The sequence below is a fragment of the Aulostomus chinensis genome, chromosome 24 (assembly GCF_037954235.1).
Source record: "Aulostomus chinensis isolate RoL2024-O1b breed Wild chromosome 24, RoL_Achi_v1.0, whole genome shotgun sequence".
Lineage (NCBI taxonomy): Eukaryota > Metazoa > Chordata > Actinopteri > Syngnathiformes > Aulostomidae > Aulostomus > Aulostomus chinensis.
The window spans coordinates 717,572-739,884 of NC_141343.1; the positions used below are offsets into that span (position 1 = coordinate 717,572).

The window sequence follows — 22,313 nt, forward strand, 5'->3', positions numbered from 1 at the left end:
TTTGAAAAATTAAATAGAATTCTAGAGGTAAGTAATGCAGGTCAAAAATGTAAACTAATGAGTTTAGAATGTCATAAATACTATCAGAGAATGACAGTGACATCTGCTGGCTGATTACTGGAACCACAGGCCGACAACAACCTTAACTGCCTCTTTTTAATGGGTAAGTCACTTAAGTTATTACCTATAACACATCAGCTTCTCATACTATCTTTGCATGTTCCATTACTTAAAAATAGTAACATTATATGTACCACTGCTAAATATATGCAGTGTTGTGTTGTATCATATAGGTCTTTGACAAATTATCCACTTCACTAATGGATGAGTCATCAGCTGTTAAATTGTTCAGAGCCTGGTGGAACATGTTGGTCCAACAGCAGGATGATTGACGGTCAGCCATGGTCACAATAAAAGGACAAATGTGCAGTTTTAGCCGGAGTCTACAAAGACATTGCAGTTGTATTCTTCTGTGAAGTTGGTCTGTCCCTTTGATCGTTGACCACCAAATTATTTCCAGTTTATCCATGAGTTCTGGTGGATATTTGTGCCCAATTTGAAGAAATTCTGTGATGACGTTCCTTGCTTCATTCCCAGACGCTGTTGCTTACACTTGCTGTGTCACAGTGTTCTGAACAACGCGTCCAGGCCGTCACAAGTGACATCCTGGGTGGGTCCCACCAGATAGACACTTTGAGTGGTGACACGTGTGTGAAGTGACGTGCCACTGCCAAGTACGGGTCCTTCAGTGGGCCAAGTTTAAAATGCTCATGTCTGGGGAACATTTGCATTCAACTGCCACTCAAGTCTGCTATAATTAATCTTGCGTTAATTTTTATAACACGTTAATTTACTCTGTAATTAATTAACCTAATTAATGCATTCAAGTGACAGCCGTAATTGATACATGATTGATTGATATATTGATTGAAAACACTGCTAACACTTGAGACAATGCCCAACACTTTAAAATCCAAACTTAGCACCTACCTGTTGACATTGTTTTTACTTTTTTGAGTTTAGGCTTTTCTGTTTGTAATCCACCTTGATTTCCTTTATCAGTTGAATGTTTTATTCTCTCGTTCTCTCTCTCTTTTAGGCCTTTCTGTTTTCTTGCGTACCCTGTAACGCAGTGGTTCTCAAACTTTTTTCAGTGATGTTCCCCCTTTGAAACATTTTTTAGTCAAGTACCCCGACACGCGCAAAACATTTTTGATAGAAAATAAAGAGGTACAGTGCTGTGCCATCAGTGTCTGATTTATTAATAAGTATAAGTTAAACAACTTATATCAACAATTTGCAAGCGTTGGCTAATTTCTCCGCACAAAAAAACCCCAGTGCCTTGAGTGCCTACTTTCGGTACTTCGTCGGCTTCTCCGTATTTTCAGCAGCATCGCCGCTGCACTTCAGCCACATATCCATTGTTACAGCTCATCTTCATGGCCACAGAAGGCTATTGATGAATGATGCTGGATCAATGGGTCAAACTAACTTGGTTTGGGGAGGGTCCTTTTTTTAAGGATATTAAAATTGAATACTGAATATAAAATTCAGTGTATGAACATACATTTGTATTTTATCGAACTTTTTATAATATAATTATTTCTCAAGACTTAATCATTATTAGGATTAATGCTTTTTTAAAAATATATATATTTTTGGAAAGCTTCATGTACCTCCAGGTACCCCCATTTGAGAACCAGTGCTGTAAAGCACTGTTGGTGTGAAAATGGGCAGCATTTATTCATTTCCTTGGAGGTGAAATGAACATTTATTTGACAGGCAACAGTCCTGCTATCAGCAGCTGTAATCAATAATCACTGATGATTAATCAATAATGTTAATGATTATCCTGGTCCAGTTAGATGGGTCGGGATGGCTGCGACACACTGAGGAACATCAACACCTGTGCTGACTTGATATGACGTGTAAAAAATGGCAGCTGTGAAAAGGGCCTACACTTGTGACATCATCATGATGTGAGAATGTCCTTTCATGGTGACCAGTCCAAAACACACCTGTCAATCAAGCTGCTGGTTCATTAGCATGCTGATAAGTCACATCTACCAGGTGGAGGGATATTCCTACTCCCTTAAGTTTTGAACAAACAAAACCAAAGAGGAACCTGGCGAGAAGAAAGTGCGTCTGCTTGCCGACGCCCGAAGGGGACAGGGTACTGCACATCACGCTGAAGTCACCAGAAACACCATAACATGACCGTAGATGGCGCTAGTTGGTCCTTTTCTAGATAAATGAGATATAATGAGGATAATAATAAACAAAACAATAAAAAGGATAATTTTAATGCTTGTTTTTTAGCATTCAAATCATATCTGACCCAGTCGAGATTATAAAACAATCCTCTGTACTTAAATGTTAAAAGTCAAAAGTCATACCTTGTCTACATTACATGTTTGTTACCAGATGATCTTTAAAATGTCGTTTTATATTTGTAAAACTATTCATTTGTACGAAAATGAAAAATTAGTGATGACAATGATGCTATTTCACACTCAGGTCAAGTTAGTCCTGGTCCAGATCAAAAAGCATTAATCTGAAGAGGTCCAACCTGAATTGGATTACTAATGACACCAAATTATCCTAATTCATTAAATTAAATTAGTCTACAGCTATTAAGACGTGAATCACCAGGAGGAGGTCATAAACTGCAGCCTAATTAATACATATTAAAACGAGCCTTAATTCATTTTTCTATCGGAAGATAATAAGGCTATAAACTGAGGAAATTCAAATCAAAGCATAGATAATGCTAATAAAATAATTAATACAACGAAATTATAACGTAACTATATATTAACTGAGCGCAATCGTTTCAGTTTGAATGGATGTCAGTGATTTTAGTAACTAAACTTTATACTTCCGTACACAACGCGTGTGACTCTGAAACAGATAATAACAAAAAGAAGAAGCTGCAAACGTCTTTTGCAGAAAGTTTCAAGTCTTAAAAGCTCGGTCGAGTTTGCGCGTCGTCGCGCTCCGTGACGTTTTAGCTGTGCGACGTAGCTTGTTGTAGCAGACATGAGAGAAAACCCTGCAGTGGTCAAGCTCAGCGCTTTGCCCACACACTTCTGAAAATGAATTAGATTCTTCCTATCGACCTCACCTACACTGTCGACTGTAATTCAGCCTTTTCTACGAAGTATTTACGTGTTTCTTTGAACCGGAAGACCTGAAACAAATCGAAGTTAGCAAGGCGGCGACATCTGGCCGCTCCACACCTGACTTCATTGAATGAAGTTTTAGCATCAATTAGCATTTGTTTTTCTGTCAACATATATTAGCGAATTAAACACGCTGAGCTTTCAGTCGGAAGCAGTTGGACACACATTCACATACAGCTGCAGGTTAACGGTAAGCATACAGCAGCAACACCTAGCTACGTTCGAAATACAACAAGCCAGACGTTTAATGTCGATGCTAACAAGGTGTCTGACGCTTAGCTAACGATAACATGGCTAACCAGCTAACATGTTAGCATAGATAAACAACGAATACGTGAAGGCTTGCTATTTGAAATTGCGCTAAATTGTGGTACAGGACCGCTGTCTATCCACACTTACTGTAAATATGAGGTTCTGAATGTGTTATCAAAGGGTTTAAGTGTTAGAATTATGATTGTACTTGCTAGCGGCTAACTTGCGCAAGCTAGCGGTGGTGGCGACTATTTCCTGCACCGGAAGAATTGTTCTCATTTAGCCGCTCTCTTCAAGAGTATTTGATGCACGGTCCACAACCTGCAACAAGTCGAATTGTATTGGGGGGAAAAAGTCATTTAAAATCGAAATCGTAGCCTTACGATTGCATAGCAAGCAGTGTCTGACTAGCAAGCTAAATACGCCTCCTCAGCACGACCAGGTGAACATGAAGGTAGAAGTGAGAGTAACTGACCTGCGGGAGAGGGCAGAGACATGGGTCTAGTGCTGAAAGAGGAATCATTAACTCGTTCATTAACTTTAGTTCATCATTAGCATGTAAGGACATTAGCATTTCTGCCGGAGCTAACCTCTGATTTAGCAAATTTGTCGTAAGTTTAATGGTCACGGAGGGAAAACTGCAGCCTTTTCTGCAGGTTGTGCAAGTTATAGACTTGTTTGTCAACTTTGAAATAGGTTTCATTTCTGTTGGAAACATCTGTCAAATCTGTGCAAGCCTGGATGATTGGCAGCTGTCAGAGGTACATAACTGATGCCAGGCGTTGCTACGTGTCTGTAAGACTACATTGAGGGTTTTAAATATCATGCAGTATGTAAGAACAAATTTCAGCATGATTTAAAAAATACAAATAAGGCCCAATGATTTATTTTGAGTGTCTATTGGAGGAAAAAAGCTCTGATTTCCTCTCTCCTAGCTGTCTGTGGTGAAGTTGCACAGTCTAGGATTTTTCTTTTCAAACTTTATTTGTTGATTTCTCTCGTCAAATATTAATTGTCCGTGTCAGACTGTCATCATAGTGTAGTGCTGGATGGTGCTGTAAATCATATTGGTATTATCATAATAAATGTCAGGAATATACCTGCTTGATTATCAAGAAAACAAATTACCTTTGTATTAAAAATACACCTATAAAAATAATGGATACTCCTTTCACAAAATATTGTTGAACTAAATTAAAGTAATAGCAGTGACATACATATCTTTTACTAAATGAAAGCCTTTTCCGCAACAGTTGTGCATCATTCTTTCAAATAATAATTGTAATTAAAGCTGCAAGCAGCGTTGTTAGGGCCTGAGCCCCCGCGCGGCCTACGGCCGCGTCCTTGACACCGGCCCCAATCCAACGGTGTAATCGGCAAATCCCTAGGCCTTGTAGTTTAGGAGATACGAGCCTCAGTTCGCTGCACAGCGTGACTGCAGAGCTGAGAGCCGGCCCTTTAAGAACCCCTCCCTTCTCTGCTCGCTCTCTGCCATCTGTGTCAGAGTGGAGAGCAGAGGAGGATTTGGCAGTTTTACTGTGAAACACAGTCATAACTCTGCATATGTTGGTCAAAAGTGTAATGTAAAGACGTCAGTTCGTAGAGTTTTTTCTCAGGAATTCAATGGTGTGTTTTCTGAAGGTGTGAGTGTTTTAATTTAGAAGCGACAAGTGTTTGTTTGAGAGTATGTACATGAGGGCAGAGAAGTGCCAATTGTGGTTTCCATGACTACAGTAAACAAATCTCTGCCATCTCTGTCAGAGCTGAGAGCAGAGCTGAGAGCAGAGCTGCCAGCTGGCCCATTAAGAACCCCTCCCCCGCTGCACTTTCTTTGATCTGTGCTAGAGTGGAGAGAGTGGAGGATTAAGAGAAATGTAGTGTGTAAAAGCTGAATAACTCGGCCTACGTTGGTGGAAAGTAACACAAAATACCATATTTTTGTAGGGATTTTTGTCAGGAATACAGTGATATGTTTTTAAAAGCTGTGCGATGTATGGTATAGACGTGAGAAGCATTTGTTCGAGAGTATGTACCATGAGAGGACACGGCCTCCCCATTGACTTCCATTGTAAGCGTAAAACGTGTCTCCCCCACTTTGAGGGCTTATAAAATCCAAACCGAGCGCGTAGTATATTAGCCTTTAAAGATTTTTGAAGAGCACAGTTGGGAGAGTAATGTGTGAAAGTTTGGAAGCCCTGGCATTTACGGTTTAGGAGGAGATAGATTTTGTTCGGGGAGTAAAAAAAGTCCTGATTTTGACAGTTTTGTCCAATTTGTGGACATTCTGTTGGAGATAGGTGAGGGGTCAGAGTGTAAGAATTGTTCGTGTTGATGAGACGAGTCCAACGGTGTTGGTCCCATGTCTGTGGGAGTTTTGTGTGAGGAGTTATAGCGCGCGAAATTAAAAAAAATTATCTTTTTTTTGTGTGGCTCCCTAGGTGGCGCTATAGACTTTAGTGGCGTTTTTGTTTTTGATTAGTGAATGTTGAGACATACCGAACGATTGTGCCAAATTTCAGCGAATTTCATGCATGTTCAGGGGGTCAAATTAGATTATGCGCGTTATGCGCATTATGCGCATATAGCGCGCACTCATTGAGAGCAAGAACAGTATAATACCAGGTTTTGAATGGGTGTGTATGTGAAAACTGGCTCCGGGCCGTCTGACCCAGTTGCCTCATGGGTGTTGGGGGGGCCTGGGACACTGTTTAGTGTGTGTTTTTAGTGTTTTTAGTGCTGCTAATGTGTTGCTCTGCCGAGCAAACATAATAGGGTCTTCGCCAGAAGTACCTTCTGGCTCAGGCCCTAATTATGTAATTGCACTGGCTGACATTGTGAAAGAATGAATGGTACAGAACCTTTCCAATAAATTTCATTGTAACCAACTAGAGCAGGGGTAGGGAACCATGTGCCATGGAGAGCTGTGTGTATGCAGGTTTTCCTTCCAACCAAACACTTTAACAGGTGATTCCACTGATTAACACACCTTCAGCCACAGAAGGGTGTTAATCAGTGGAATCACCTGTGAAAGTGTTTGGTTGGAAGGAAAACCTGCATACACACGGCTCTCCATGGCACATGGTTCCCTACCCCTGAACTAGAGCTACAAGGATTAGCCAAATAGATTTTTGAAGAAACATTATAGTGGCTGATTTGATGCTTTAATTCTTTGATGTCCTCATAACCCGCTGACTTTTTATTCTGGACTGTTGGTGTGTCACATGTAAAGACGTCATCTTTGACTCAGAAATGAATGCGGGCTTATTCATAACTTACAAAACCAACAAAATTCAGATGGAAACAGAGGTCTTTTTTTCCTCAGCGAGTGTTGGAGTTGTGTGCTAGCGAGATATTGAGCCACCAGCAGCTTCAGCACAATGATTTGAAATGTCTGTAACTCTACCAAAGATGCGTAATGCCATTCTTCCAAAAGATGTTTCATTATTTGGCAGTGATGATGGCCATGTCAAAACTAAAAATTAGCCTTTGATAAAAATGATAAAGAATATGGAGACAAGTCTCCATCCACTATGTTTCTACTCTCACTTAGGAAGGTTTTCCTTTAATTTTTCATCTGCCTGCGAACCAATGTTCCCTCTCTCACCTGTTCTAAACAGTCAATGTGAGCAGTGAGTCATCCAGTCGGAGTCTCAAGGGAGAATGTTCTTGAGAACATCAGTTGAAGGCCAGTGTTTTTGTCACAAATTCATGTGACTATCATATTCTAGGAACCCAGTCAACAGTTATGGAACATAATCTATAATTCTGCCAGTACTCCATGCTGCATTTATACTGTAGCTCCCTTTGATCTCCATGCTAGGTTTTTTGGTCTTGTGTGTCCAGACTCAGTATGAAGGTGTGGCTTTTCTCAGACAGCAAACACATGCTTTTTTCTAAACTTGCATGTCTGACAGTGTGGTTCTGTACTCGCTTCATGGTGTGTGTGTGTGTGTGTGTGTGTGTGTGTGTGTGTTTGTGTTGGGGGGGGGGGGGTGCATGCATGTGTGTAGGTGACGAGCTGGCGCAGGTCGCAGGGTGTCCGTGGATAATGCGAGACAGTGGCGGTAGCCTGGCCCAGAACCGCTGGCAGGGAGACCTGGGTCTGACTGCTGTGGGGCAGGAGGACACAGGAGGAGGTAAGACTCCTGCTTCACTCTTATCCTAGTAAATAATTAGTTTCATATAATTTATGTCTGTTTTTACTATTATTTGGTGTTTTTGCTTTAATAGTGTTGTGACAGTAGAAGAAATGTACATCAATGAAATCTAAATCTGCCAACGCTGTAGGATGATTGTATTGATATTTAAAACATTATTGTGAAAATTGATTAAGAGGATTATTTATGAACGTGAACTAAGAAGGCACATGGTTGAACACAGTCCCTGATATTTTTGTTTAGGTGGGATCCCTGGAGACCACCTCATTGTCCCAGTGTCGGACCACAGCATACCCAGCCCCATGCACCTCCGACTGGGCCAGAAGGAGAGGGTGTGGAAGGGTGAGTTTGTGGACAAGGAGGAGGAAGAAGATGGAATGGACGGGATTGAGGCCATAGGTGAAGAGGATGAGGAAAACAACTTGGATGCTGAGGATGAGTTTGAGGGTGAGGGTTGGGACGACAACGAGGAGGAGGAAGAAGAAGGGGACGGAGAGGAAGGGGAGGAGGCAGAGGTGGGCTGGAACATCCCAGACTTCCCCTCCCAGTCCACCCAGCACTTGCTTTCTCAACATCAACATTATGGACCCCTGCAGAAGGCAGAAGATGTTGGTGATGCCACTGTTGAGGATCCCATGTCTCACGCCGCCACAGGGGGCTTGTTCCGGCCCCACCTCAGCAGATACAGACCCCTGAGGAGGCTCCGGCGCTGGAAACGTTTACGGTCCCAGGGAGCCGTTGGGTTTCGGCTCAGCCAGCACTGGAGGAGCTGGCGCCAGCGGGCTCAGTGGGTATACTCGTTCGGGCACCGATGGAACCTGAGAGGGCCGAGGTACAATCTTTACGGCAAGCAGAGGAGGCTAAAAAGGTATCGGCAATCACCGTACACTGATGAAGACGACAACAGCAACGCTGAGATGTTCATGGACTCTGAGAGAGGTACATGTACACGAAACATCAAGAATTATATAACCCAGGGTTGAAAAATCTTGGGATAATAAACTTGTAATCCACACAAACTGTAACTTTCCTTGTCATATACAAACAGACATAGATATCTTTTATATTCTCAAACAGATATGCTTGCAAACCCTAGAAAAGGCTCTTTTTTTTAATCGACAGTTTTGACTATTTGTACATAAGACTTACATGGATTCTTTGACTGAACAACAACCAACGAGCTAACTAGAATATCATTGATCAAATGTTTTTAGCCGCCAAGTAATTACGACTTATCTTGCTGGTTTTAGTCCTTGGGAGTCAAATGCAGCTGTAGGATGTACCTGCAAGATTCTAATATGCAGTTAAATACTGTGTAAATTAACCCCAAAAGTCTAGTTTATTCCAGTCAATTTCCATTTATGGTCATTAATTAATTCCCATGGAAAGTTTCCAAATCTTTTACACACAAAATTAGTTAGATTCCCCACACATAACACAAGTGGAATTTTTCTGGATATGTACCCCAAAATTTCAAGGCCTTTGCAACACTCACATTAAAGATTAAGTGATGATGTCCGACACTTTGTATAGATCCAAGGACACTTTCATTATTTTTTTCACCCTCAACCTTATTTTGCATCAATTTAAATCTAAATGAGCAAACGGGGACCAAATGAATTAGAAAAGGTCCAGTATTGTGTTTAATGTTGTGCTGGGAATTAACTGAACAATAATTCAGATAAAAGTGAAACCTTCTCTGCATCTGTGTGAGAGTGTAGTGTATTCTTAATGGTTTTCAGACAACACTTCAGGTTAGTCAGGACTTGTTTCTCAAGATTTAATAATTGTTGGTTTGGCTTTTTGTGTTTAAGAGCATGTAATTTAAATGACACCTGTGTCGATCATAAACATGTCTGCTGTTCAAGGCTATATTAGACAAGAAGCCTTGTATCAATTGAATCTTTGTATGTAGGATGTTTGGTAAAATGGCTGTTTGGTGATATAGAAGAAGAGGAAACTGAAGAATCAGAGCTTTGTCACACAAGGTCCATTCAGTGACATTGCATCTTCACAATAAAATTTATGTCCGCCTATTTCTTCTCATCTTCATCTTCTCATCTCTCATCTCACTCCAAACCCCCAGGATTCCATCAGCTGAGATTTGACAGCAATAAACAAATCACAATGAGGCATAAATAATGGCATCATGATACTAAGATATACAAAGTATGAGTCAGATGTTTTACAGAGTGAAAAACAATGACATGCTTGTTTAGGACCTTCAGTCTTGAAATCTTTACATAACTGAAACAGTAGAAAACATGAGAAGAGCAGAAGTAGCTCTTGAAATAGTCATGACAGAACAAACGCGGAGAACAGAACTGGTAGAAGAGACCATGTCTCTCCTGTACTGGCTTCTCTGCATTGGCTCCCTGTCAACTTCAGAATAGAATTCAAAATTCTTCTTCTAACATACAAAGTCCTCAACAGTCAGGCACCTTCATATTTGACAGAGCTCATAGTTCCCTATTATCCAGCTAGAACCCTTCGCTCCCAGGATGCAGGGTTACTGGTGGTTCCTAGAGTTTCTAAAAGTAGAATGGAGTCAGAGCCTTCAGCTATCAGGCTCCCCTCCTGTGGAACCGTCTCCCAGTTTTGGTCTGGGATGCAGACACCCTCTCTACCTTTAAGAGCAGACTTGACCCCTACCTTTTTGATCAGGCTTATAGTTGGGCTGCTTAGGCTGGCCCTTAGATATGCTGCTAAAGGCTTAGACTGCCGGGGATCTCCCATGGTGCACTGGGCTTCTCTCTGGTGCACTGGGCTTCTCTCTACTCCTCTCTGTCCTCCTATATGTGTCATACATAAATCATACTTATACATATTACTAACTCGTCTTCTTCTCTGGAGCCTTGAGGCTCCCCTCATCCCAGATCCTGGGTGCTGCTGGAGGAGGCTGCAGACCTGAAGAGGCTCAAGCAGCCACCCATAGCTCCACCTGCTCACGTCCCTGTCTGTCCATCAGTCTCTCCTCCTTTCTCTCTCTCTCTTTATCTCTGTCCCACTCTTTCCTTCTGCATATCTGTTTTCCTCCATTATCTGTCTTTGTCTATGTCCTGCTCTCCTGCTCTCTTTCCCTCCAACCAGTCAAAGCAGACGGCCGTCCCCATTGAGCCTGGGTCTGCTTGACGTTCCTGCCTGTTAAAAGGAAGGTTTTGTCACCACTGTTGCAGGATGTGCTTGCTGATGGAGAATTGTTGGTGTAGATTCATTGAAGGAGTGTGGTACTGGACCTGCTCTACTTGTAAAGTGTCATGAGATAACTTTTGTTGTGATTTGGCGCTACACAAATAAAATAAAATTGACTTGACTTGACATTTGAGTCATGAAGATGATCCTCACAGGCTGTCAAGAAAGAATTCCTCCTCCATTCATCATTCATCGTTTAACAACTTTTTACCTTCGCCGCGCATTATAAACGATGACTGAATGCCTACAATTTGTTTGTCTCCTCGCAGAGCAACAGACGAACGGCTGCCCCCCAGACAGACACGAGGACCGAGGGAGGCGGGAAATGGAGGACAAACCTGTAGAACTAGCCCTCACAGAGGAGCACATGACCTGTGTGACTGGTAAACAGCACAGACTCAGGCCATTGCCTCATTTGTTGCGTGTGTGTGTGTCAGAGAGAGAGGGGTAGTACACAGACAGTTGAGTGAATCAGTGCATTGCTTGTAGAACAGCTCTAGGTGTGACTTGGGTCACCATTAACAGCAGGTCATTGAACTGGGCGGGGGGGATTTATGAGTAGTTACAGGGTTCATAATGCTCTTGGAACATCTGGGGAGTCCTAAAATTTTGAATTTTCCTGGAATTTTTTTGAAAAATAAAAGAAAATTTGGGAAAAGCTCTCAAAATATGTGTCACAAGTTGTTGAATTTTAGAGTATTTACTTAAGAGGAAAAAATCTCCTGGCCAGTATTTATTTATGCTTGCTGTTAATTGTGGTTCAAGGCATGCTAGTAAATTTTTAAATAGATTTCTGTGAATTTTTCATGCATAAAAAACGCTTTGGTGAATATTTTCTGACATTTTTCTCAAGTGTGAAAAATTGATGGAAATGTATTTATTTAAAAATCTGTATTAATAATTGATGTGGTCTTTCTTGCTGGTTGTTCAGCATCATTCAGCACAATGTAAGAACTCTTATGCATAAAAATGTTTCATGTTGGTTATGAAACTGCTTCCACATCGTCCTCTGTGTTGAATGACAAGTGCTTGTCCGGCTGCTTTCTTTGGCTTCAGGTATTCTGGAGGAGTCTCTGCAGCAGTACGGCAGTTTGATCCCTATCCATGTGGACGACATTGTGGAGAAGCTTCAGGACATCTTCAGTGAGAGTTTCTCACAGCCCCACAGGTCAGACACGCCCTATGTGATGTCACAGCTCCATTCTACATGCTCCATGTGAACCGAACACTTGGTCTGAGTGATACGGCAGAAAAAATATCACAATATATTGACATATCTGATGGAAATCTCATTATTTCAAGTTTTTTCTTCATAGTAAATGTTTAGCACAACCTTAGTTCTATGAATACATGCAAAGACTGTTTTTAAGAGAAGTGTATTCGACTGAGAGACATGAAGCTATTTGTTCATCTGGCTAATATGATGCAAATTCTTCCCAAAAATTCGGCATATTCTTTTGAGGTTGTCATGCAAATTTTCCTGACTCAGTCTGTGTGCGCTGTGCTTAGAACCTTAACGTCTCTGTGTTGCCACACAATAAGAGACAAGTAAATGGTAAATGGACTCAGTTTTATATAGCGCTTTTCTACCTTAGCGGTACTCAAAGCTCTTTACAGTGTCGTCTCATTCACTCACACACTGATGGTGGAGGCTGCCATGCAAGGCACCAACCGACTCATCGGGAGCAATTATGGGTTCAGTATCTTGCTCAAGGACACTTCCACATGGTCACCGGGGTTGAGGATCGAACCAGCGACCCTTCGGTTGCTGGACGGCCACTCTACCCCTGAGCCATGCCACCACAGGTCACTCCTCATGGGGGGGGGGTTACAAAAAGACCACATGAATCCGTTCTAGTTCCCTAACATTTCTAGCAGAAGCTGGTCGTGTTGCATTTTCGGACCCTCTGTGTGGTGGCTGGGTTGGTAACTTGTGTCAACCAGTGTTTTGAGATATCCAGGTGGGCTGCATAATTCATTGAATCCCATATGGCCGACTGCAGTTTTCAAATGTTCAATGTTTGTTCAAGTTGAATTGTTTGTCAAAATACCATTTTAAACTTAAATTGTCTTTGTTAATTTGATTTATTTCTGTTTGTCTCAATTTAGAGCAGCTTGGCCTGGTCCCCCCCCCCCCCCCCCCCCCGTTCCATATTTCCTGCCACAAAATCCTTGTGTGTTTGGTTTATCCCCCTCCAGGAAAGCAGTGGTGCAGCACCTAATACAATCCTTCCAGCGTTCATCTGGATCCGCTTTGGCTAAGACCTTCAGAGTCAACTACAAACGCCACGTTCTCACCATGGATGATCTGGGAACACTATACGGACAGAACTGGCTCAACGACCAGGTACACCTGTGCACGCTGATGACGCCAAAGTTACATGATTGTCATGGCTGCTGGCCTTATAGATGTGCATCGGGTGGATGTACTGCCAACTGATCATTAGGACTGTCACAGTTAGGGATGAGTATGATTAACTGATAATCTATTGTAAAGAATTTGTTCATCACTTGAAATGTTATCGATATAAGGAGACTGTGTTGCTGACGTAAACATGAAATGGGTCACAGCGAAGCGCGGAGGAGCTGTGATGCTAAATGGGCAGAAAAATTACCCAGGGAATCTGCAAATATGTTGAGACCGATGTGCTGCCCATAAGTGTTTTTAAGGGCAAAGATTTTCAAGATCTTCAAATTGAGTTGAATTGAACCAGTAAACAGCGTTCTGTCATGACGCAGGATCGCCAGACTATTTGAATGTCACTACGAAGAACGAAAGCAGAAGCTGTTAAAGACGGTAGCTACATCTGAGAAAGCTACACTAACCACAGGCTGCTGGACCTCTTAAACATCCCAGAACCACCTTGCCATCACCTGCCACTACAGTTGATTATTCATCATCATCTATAAATGCGCGTCCTTAGTAGAATTAGAGTAGGGGTGTGTGTATTGGCAGGGGGAGTTTAAAGTGCACTTGAGACAGTATAGTATTGATCTATGAAGCCTTATTGGTGGAGCCTGTTTTAAGATGTTTCTCTACAATTGTCTCTGATTCAGATTATGAACATGTATGGTGACCTGGTCATGGACTCCGTGCCAGACAAGGTAAGACAAGAAAAAAAAAAAAAAAAGACTCCTCATAAACACAGAGGAACTTCAGAAGCTGTGGTATTTATTCACCAACAAACAGCCTAGTGACAGCCTAGTGTATGCAAACAGGCCCATGATGATGTCACCTAAGCACCAAAAATTAAGCTTTTGTCTGCAATGGGAATAGATTTAACCTGCAGACAAAGGTGTTAATCAGATCTGGCAACAGTCTTTACTCACTGAGACCACTAGCAGCTTAATATTGTGTAGAAATGCAACCTTTCACCATCTCAGGACATCGTTGAAATTCATTGAATGGGTTTTACTTTAGAATTCATAAAAAAAAAATGTTTTGGATCTGTTATGATATGTGTTAAATAGAATAGAATACTGTTTAATATTTTGATATGAACATCTCCGTTTTCTTCCCCAGGTTCACTTTTTCAACAGCTTCTTTTATGATAAGCTAAGGACAAAAGGCTACGAAGGAGTCAAACGGTGGACGAAAAATGTGAGTGGGAATGTCTGGAAAAACCTGGTCACTGAATTGAAAATGGCCATTTCTGTCTGAACAGAGGCTGACACCGACACTATCATTGATGGCCAGTATCACAGTAGCTTTACCTGCCTGTTGTTTCACTCCTGTGTGAAACTGTCACTGCTGGACTGGCTTATTGTTGTTGCTGTTGTTGTTGGTTGTTTTTTTTTTGTTGTTTTTGTTTTTTCATTTCCCCACCCGATCTATCCGCTATTAGTCAGAGTATTCATTTTTATAACCTGATCACCTCAACCTCAGATTAACCACAGCACAATTCCTGCACATTAATCTTGGCTTGAAGTGCCAGACCTCAAGCAAAAGCTCCTTAAGCGTTAAGGGAAATTATATTTGCATCTGAGCTGTGAGTTTTGTGATCCGTCACACCCCTAATATCTCTCTGGTGTAGACATACGTAGCCATGAAGGGACCCTGAAACGACGTCCTCCCCTGGTGTGTCTTCTCGTTGGTTTCTGGTTGCTGATCTGTTGTGAACCTCTTAGTCCGCATGTTTACTTGATATAAGAAAAGGTTTTTGTTTTTTTTTATCCAATAACGTTGGACTTTTAAAATGCTTGTAAACTGTCGATTTTCTCAAAGTTGGACCAACATACCTAGATAATGCAGTTGCGAGTCAAATTACTCTGGTATGTAGACACAACAGTTGGCCCCTAATCAGCCACTGCAGTTTTTAACCCAGAAACAAGCAGTGAAATTGTCAGTGGTTGGCCATTTCTGACTTTGAATTCAAGTCTGACATTCTAAAAACACACCGTTTGCTGCTAGTTAACTTGTTAAGGAATGTGACTAAAAGAAAGGGTGAACCAGAAGGAAGCCTGACTGCAAGAAGAAAGTCTGAGTTCTGTCGTCATGATTGTATATGCTTCAATGAATAAGCATTAAAACCATAAAAAAATTGCATAGCTAGTAGCTTCTGCATCTGCAAGAATGTTCACTGAGTGTAAAGAGGCCGCTTTGAATCAAGTCAGATCATAAAATTATTTTTGGTCAATAACCCTCAGTTATAACAATTTTATTTCAATGTCACAGCTACTAGAGACAGGGTGAGAAGCTCAGTCGTTCAGGAGGGGCTCAGAGTAGAGCTGCTGCTCCTCCATGTTGAGATGAGTCAGTTGAGGTGGTTCGGACATCTGGTGAGGATGCCTCCTGGACGCCTCCCTCGGGAGGTGCTCCAGGCATACCCAACCGGGAGGAGGCCTCGAGGCAAACCCAGGACACGCTGGAGGGATTATATCTCTCGGCTGGCCCAGGAATGCCTTGATGTTCCCCTGGAAGAGCTGGTGGAAGTTGCTGGGGAGAGGACAGTCTGGGCTTCCTTGCTGAGGCTGCTGCCCCCGCAACCCGGACCCACCAGAAAACGCGAAGGACGACGTCAGAGCTACTATAATAATTCCCTTGTCTCCCTCTCCCAGGTGGATATCTTTCAGAAGGATCTGTTGTTGATCCCCATCCACCTGGAGGTCCACTGGTCGCTGGTCAGTGTTGACATTCCTCGTCGTGCCATCACCTACTTTGACTCCCAGCGGACCCTCAACAGACGCTGCCCAAAGGTAAGACTGGAGCAAGATAGGGGAAACAAAAAATCATCACCTGATTCAGATCAGATCAAACAAACCAACAGTGTGTAAACACCTTTAAAAAAAAAAAAAAAAAAAAAAAAGACCTTCAAAATAAATGGAGAACACTAAGCTAGATAGTATAAAAAACTGTGTGGTGGTGCGCACATCTAAAGTCTGTTGAAGAGTGGTTGCTTGAAAATATTAACTTTGGTGAACTATCATTAAACCACGGAACAGGAGCTAGTGTGCTAGAACCTTGTCTCCCTAATTAGAAGTGAAGGTCTCTTCCCAGTTGAAGAAAACCTCTTAGGTTAGGGTGCCCTAAATTTTCATCTTAAGAAGCCTAAGAATAAAATCACCCTTAAATGGGTCCTAAGGGGGAAAAAAATTCCTTTGATTCCTAAGGTTTTGCCCTTTGCTCCTAAGTATTCCATTATGTGTTGCTGGAAGGCGCAGCTCGTCCAACCCACAAGCTACTAAGGAAATGGCTGGTGGTTTTTGAAGGCCTGCAGCTGCCTGACCTGCTGTGAGAGCCAAACCTCACCAGCTTACTCGAGTAAGTTGGTCAACGGCGCGGTTCAGTGACCTGCAAGCCACCAACTTCATGCTTTACATATGTATGTATTGACTGATGCTAAATTAAAGCATCCCGATTGTCCAAACCGTTGTCGCGCTCCCTTTTACCGCTGTAGTGGTTTTTTCGGTCAAACTAGGAACGCGGAATAAGAGGCTGCATGGACTGAGGGTTCATTTTCAGTGTGAACCTGTCTGTCAGTATGCTCTTACCACAGTATGGAAGCACATTGCATTCACTGGTTAAAAAAATAAAATGAAACACCTTCTCATAATTACGAGATAAAATAAAGTGCGGTCTGAAAGAAATCAGCACGTTCTCATGAGCCTACCCCGCTCACTTTGGTATTCATGTTGCTGTTTACGTGTCACGACATAACGGGAGCAGCGAGACGGGAAAGTCTGCTCGCAAGTGGCAATGATGCCGCTTTCGCCGTTAATTTTCTGTTACTACCTTCGCGGTTTGAGACACTGGGAAATACTGATGTTTCTTAAAAGTGAGGATGTATTTAGATCAGTATTAGGGTTAGGGTCAGTGGTTCTGAGTGAAGCAGTGGCCAATGTGACACCTTTCCTTATCTCTTAATTACGTGATCAGGATCTCGTAATTAAGAGATCTTTTTAGGTAATTACAAGATAAGGTGTCTGATTTTTTGTTGTTGTTTTTTATACAGTGAATGCAAAGCGCTTCCGTAAGAAAGAGATTCAAACAGACAAATTCCTCGTTTTATTGTTGCTGAGGCAAACTAGTATCTCTTCATCAGTGACATGAACTCAGTCGGTCTTCTCTCTCATCTCTCACACACACACACACACACACACTTGCTATGCCTGTGTGTGTAACCAGCAGACCCAATCATCACTAGTAGTTGCCAAACTTAACACACTTGTAACAATGGCAGTCAACACTCAGCACCACAGTAAGTGAAGTACACTTGCTGTATTCTGACGCTTTCATAAATAGTTTGAACAGATGAGTAAAAGCACCTTATGGGTTTGTTCACCTTCCGACACAAATGCCTTGGCTTGGAGAAATAATGCCCTTGCATCCAGGCACTGCTCCCTACTGGGCTGCAGCTAAATAATACTGACAAGCAGTACATTTGATACAGATTTGCTTTCGTCGTTCCAAATTATCCATCCATCCATCCATCCATTTTCTTCTGCTTATCCTGTTAATGGTCGGGGGGGTGGAGCCTATCCCAGCGGCTTTTCGGGCGAGAGGTGGGGTTCACCCTGGACAGGTTGCCAGTCCATTGCTGGGCCAACACATAGAGACAGACAACCATTTACACTCACAGTCTCCATATTATAATAATTTGAAAATAAGATAAACCTTTATTCGTCCCACTGTGGGGAAATTGGCAATTGACAATAAGAACTGGAGCCTCTTCTTTAAGTTCCAGAGCTACAAGTAGCTCTTTCATTGCTACTGGGCTTCTAAACGTGATTTTAAAAGAAACTCTGTCACGGCACAATGTTGTCATGCCTTTCTGTTCTTCCTGGGAGTCTTTTCTAATCGCCATCAACAGCAACATTAATTCTATCAACCTCAGTTTTAGCCGTAACTTCACCACCATCATTTCACCTCTCTTCCAGTGAGTTCTGAAATTTATTGTACTGTCTCATTTAAAGGAGGCTGATTGGCTTTTTTCTAAAACTAGGATTCAGGTGCTGGAGCTCGTGTTACCTTTGTTTGTCATGGAAACATTAAAGTTACTCTCTTTTCATCAAGTCTTTTTTTCTTGTTTTTCAGCACATTTTTAAGTACCTGCAAGCAGAGGCCATCAAAAAAGACAAACAGGACTTTTTGACAGGATGGAAGGGCCTTTTCAAAATGGTGAGTCACATTTGTCTTTGTCAACTTCAAACGAAACAATCACCGGGGAAACGTCTCCCTGTGTAACCATGGCGATGTTGCATGGTTTAAAGCTGGACTGGGGCCTGCTAACAGACGGTGTGTTGTGTTTCAGAATGTGGGGCGACAGAACAATGACAGCGACTGTGGGGCGTTCGTCCTACAGGTGAGTTGACTGTGCGAGAAACGCTTCACAGAAAAATAGATCCTGCGTGACTGCGACAGTGATAAAGGAAGACCGTGGTGTGGCCGGTCCTGAGCCAGGTGTGGCCCAGTCATGTGCTCGCTCAGACAAGGCAGTACTGTCAAGTATTCATATTTTTGACAACACCTGATAGTTTGCCCATGTGATAATCAGTATATTGTAAAAGAATTCATCCAAGTTACATCATGATTTTGGTGTCAGCAAAGTAGAAAATCCCCCCCGTTCATAACCACCTGTTGTAATAGAAATATTGATATTTTCTTTGGCTCTAAGCCCCTGTATACATTGCAGGGCTGCCTCCTAAATAGAAGCAAAAAAATTCCCGAAAGTCTATTTTGTTTGTAATTTGATCTTTTGAAAAAAGTTGCGTGTGGCAAGGCAGCGGCTGCTCCTCTGTAGCTCCCTTTACTGTTGCGCTAATAGAATTTTCTTTTTTAGTTCACTTGATGATAATATATTCATTTGTTTCAAGTATTTTTCATTAAATTTGTTTTTATTAAGTTTCCTTGTGTTATATACCCATCATACTTTTCATGTATTCCGTGGAGGAAACGGAGTTGGGAGAGTACTTGGGGGGTCGTCCAATCTCCGGGGCAGAAGTCGCCAAGACAGTGAAGCAACTCCACAGTGGCAGAGCTCCAGGGGTTGGCCCCACCCTGGGTATCTCAAGGCTCTACACCAGGGTACTGGACAGGAGGGTCAGGGCAATAGTCGAACCTCAGATTGAGGAGGAGCAATGTGGTTTTGCTCTACGTTGTGGTAAAGAGAGAGCTTAACAAAAAGGCGAGGCTCTCAATTTACCAGTCAATCTACGTTCCAACCCTCACCTATGGTCATGAGCTCTGGGTAATGACCGAAAGAACAAGATTGCGAATACAAGCATCCGAAATGAGTTTCCTCAGGATGGTGGGGCTCTCCCTTAGATATACTGTAGGGTAAGAAGTCATTCGGGAGGGACTCGGAGTAGAGCCGCTGCTCCTTACGTCAAGAGGAGTTAGTTGAGCTGGTCCGGGCATCTGGTGTAGATGCCTCCTGAACGCCTCCCTCAGGAGGTTTTCCAGCCATGTCCAATCGGGAGGAGGCCTTGGGGCCGACCCAGGACACGCTTGAGGGATTATATCCCTCGGCTGGCCTGGGAACGCCTCGGGATTCCCCCAGAAGGGCTGGGAAGAGGACAGCCTGGGCTTCCTTGCTGAGGCTGTTGCCCCCGTGACCCAGACCAACTGGATAAGCGGAAGACAACGATGACCTGTTAATAAATGATGTGTTTCCTCTCCCTGCAGTACTGCAAGTGTCTGGCTCTGGGGCAGCCGTTCAGCTTCGGCCAGCAGGACATGCCCCGGCTGAGGAGACAAATGTACAAAGAACTTTGTCACTGCAAGCTCACCCTGTGACCCGCCACTCCCACCTGCTCCCACCCACCTCAACAAGACGGCGGGACAAAGTTAAAATACCAGGGGAGCAGATGATGGGCTGGAAACAGAGGAACTTTCCAAAAAAAAACTTGTATTTCTCTCTGCTGACATCCAGAGAACGGACTTGTATTCCCTGTTGTAGGTGACATAATTGTTTGACTTTTGTTGTCTTTTTGCTTCCCTCTCCCCACGCTTGACAACTCCAGTTTGATTTCCATGTCATGGTTATTCCTTTACGGTTGACAGAGGCCAAGACAAGTTTCCAGTTTGGGAATGTTCTAATCTTCCATCTTACTGTAGTTCATGTGCGTTTTCCAGTCTGGATGGGAGCATGGAGCTGGTGTCGAGCTAAAGCCTCCTGGCCAGGTGAACAGTCGGACCACAGTCAGCATGACTGGTGGTGAGTGTGTGTGTGTAAGTGTGCGTGAGGTGGAAGCAACCTGTAAGCTTGTCGTTAGGTAGAACTAGTGGACTTTGATGCCTTCCATCCATCCATCTATCCATCCATCCAGTCGCCCACGCCTTCGCTGATGTATTTGATACATAAAAACAGATGTTTGCCACCACAGCGTGACACCTCATTTATCTGTTGCCTCACAACTATCTCCAAGAATTAAAGCTGAAAATGGACAGTTGGATGTTGAGCCATACTTGAGTCTTGAAGAGAAGTCACACACCCCAGAATCACCCTCTCATTCATGTAAGTAACATGTGGGAGACTGGCTCTGCCTCCGTGGACGGAGCCGGTCAGAAGGCTCAACACCAGCTGGATCAAGCTGTGTCATCTTCAGATGGATGCGTTCATCAGCTGGCTGCTTCCCCACAGTTACAGCCAACGTTTGTGACAAACACAGATTCACTCAAATCCAGCTCCTGAATTCTTAAGAGTTGAAGTGTACAAACTTCAGCAAGTGTTGCTGTTGGGTTTGTGTGTCTGCAGGTCTGCACTCAGCCAAAGATCACTTGTGAGGCTGATGCTTCACTCTTGTCACACAAGTTCCAGCAGAATGAGACTTCTTCTCTCCAGAGAATTAGAGGGCGGTGCTGCCGTCTCGGTATGGAGGATGCACTCACCTCAACGGTGCGATGGGACATTTCCCTCATTTATGTTGCATTTATCTTCTCCTGTGTATCTGTCAGTAAATATGTTGCTCTGCTTCTTGCTTTAAACAAATGATGTTTTTTTTTTAAGGAGGACTGCGAGTACAAAAAGAAAAATCCTCTGGTTTCGTAACAAACATTGAGAGCCATTTTACTGAGGACAGCGACACAACAGACCCAGTATGCCCCCCCACTCTTCTTTTATAACAAGAAAAAAGTGTTGATAGCCCTGTGTGTGTTTTTGTTTTGTTTTTTCAAACAGGAGTTGATGCAACAGAGTTGACAGTTTTATATATCTTCTACGATGCATTATGGTTGCTAAAAATAAAAATATGTGGCAAACAGGTGATTAAGTATTTTATTTTGTATCATGTTGGCATTCAGACTGAATCTAAATCTTTGTATTTGTACGTATGACACGACTACATTTTAGAACTACTGAGAATATCATGGAGTAATGAATCCAGCACCACTGAGCTTATAACCACAGTTGTCATGATTGTCCCCAAAATGTCTGACAAAGGCTTTTTGATGCCAGTTCTTAAGGACTCAAAAAAAGTTTTATTTCAAAGACATCTGAAAAGAGCCCTAAGTGAAAGAAATTAACTGAAAATTGGCATATTAGTTAACTATTTGAAAATTGGTAAAAAATAAATAAATAAAACTGTTCCAAATTCAAATCTTGACATTAAAGGTGATCCTTCACCCAAAAAATGTGACATTGCTTTTCAAGTACTCACAAATGGGTGTCTGAAGTTGACAGATGTTTCCCCCCTCCTGCATTACTTCTGCATGGCTTCAGAGTGCTGGAAGAGACAGCCACATATACAGTAGTTATGATCTAGTCTGTATCCAGCGGTATGATAGGAACTCCATAAACGCTTGAGTACTAACTCATTCAAAGTAGACTTGTTTGCACATTCAGCTCAGTTAACCAACATGCTCACCTAGTTAGAAGTGTTCTTGTCAGTCTCAACTCAAATTGAGTTTTTAATGGATTACTGGAAATAAGAAGACAAGGATTATACCAGAAAATGGACAGGTTTACAATTGTTAGCCATCAGTCTCCATTTGCTTCAGAATGAATATACGTGGCTGTCTCTACATTCCAGAGTCAAAGAATGCTGGAGAGAGAAAAAAAAGTGAGCTTAAAGACAGCTGTTAATGAGTACT

General features: G+C 42.5%; 1 protein-coding gene across 2 annotated transcripts; it reads left to right on the plus strand.

Moving 5' to 3' along the window:
* The first annotated feature begins 3,005 nt into the window (after positions 1-3,005).
* Positions 3,006-21,496, plus strand: senp3b (SUMO specific peptidase 3b). 2 transcript variants are annotated; one of them, XR_015111913.1, is made up of 13 exons: positions 3,006-3,372; positions 7,445-7,570; positions 7,835-8,530; positions 11,053-11,166; positions 11,840-11,951; positions 12,983-13,130; positions 13,841-13,888; positions 14,307-14,384; positions 15,842-15,979; positions 18,318-18,401; positions 18,535-18,585; positions 19,908-21,120; positions 21,232-21,496. XR_015111913.1 is itself a non-coding variant. In XM_086198185.1 (12 exons), exons 2-12 carry the CDS (start codon positions 7,483-7,485, stop codon positions 20,016-20,018), a joined length of 1,668 nt encoding a protein of 555 aa, XP_086054311.1. In that variant the 5' UTR covers positions 3,006-3,372; positions 7,445-7,482; the 3' UTR covers positions 20,019-21,496. The 2 variants fall into 2 exon arrangements, 1 of the variants encoding a protein (XP_086054311.1); XM_086198185.1 differs by having other exon boundaries at positions 19,908-21,496.
* The last annotated feature ends 817 nt before the right edge of the window (positions 21,497-22,313 follow it).

Coding starts and splice junctions, on each gene's coding strand:
- senp3b (XM_086198185.1), top strand. CDS start 7,483: ATGCGAGACAGTGGCGGTAGCCTGGCCCAGAACCGCTGGCAGGGAGAC. Junction 11,167..11,839: donor GCACATGACCTGTGTGACTG/GTAAACAGCACA, acceptor CTTTGGCTTCAG/GTATTCTGGAGGAGTCTCTG. Junction 13,889..14,306: donor TGGACTCCGTGCCAGACAAG/GTAAGACAAGAA, acceptor TTTCTTCCCCAG/GTTCACTTTTTCAACAGCTT.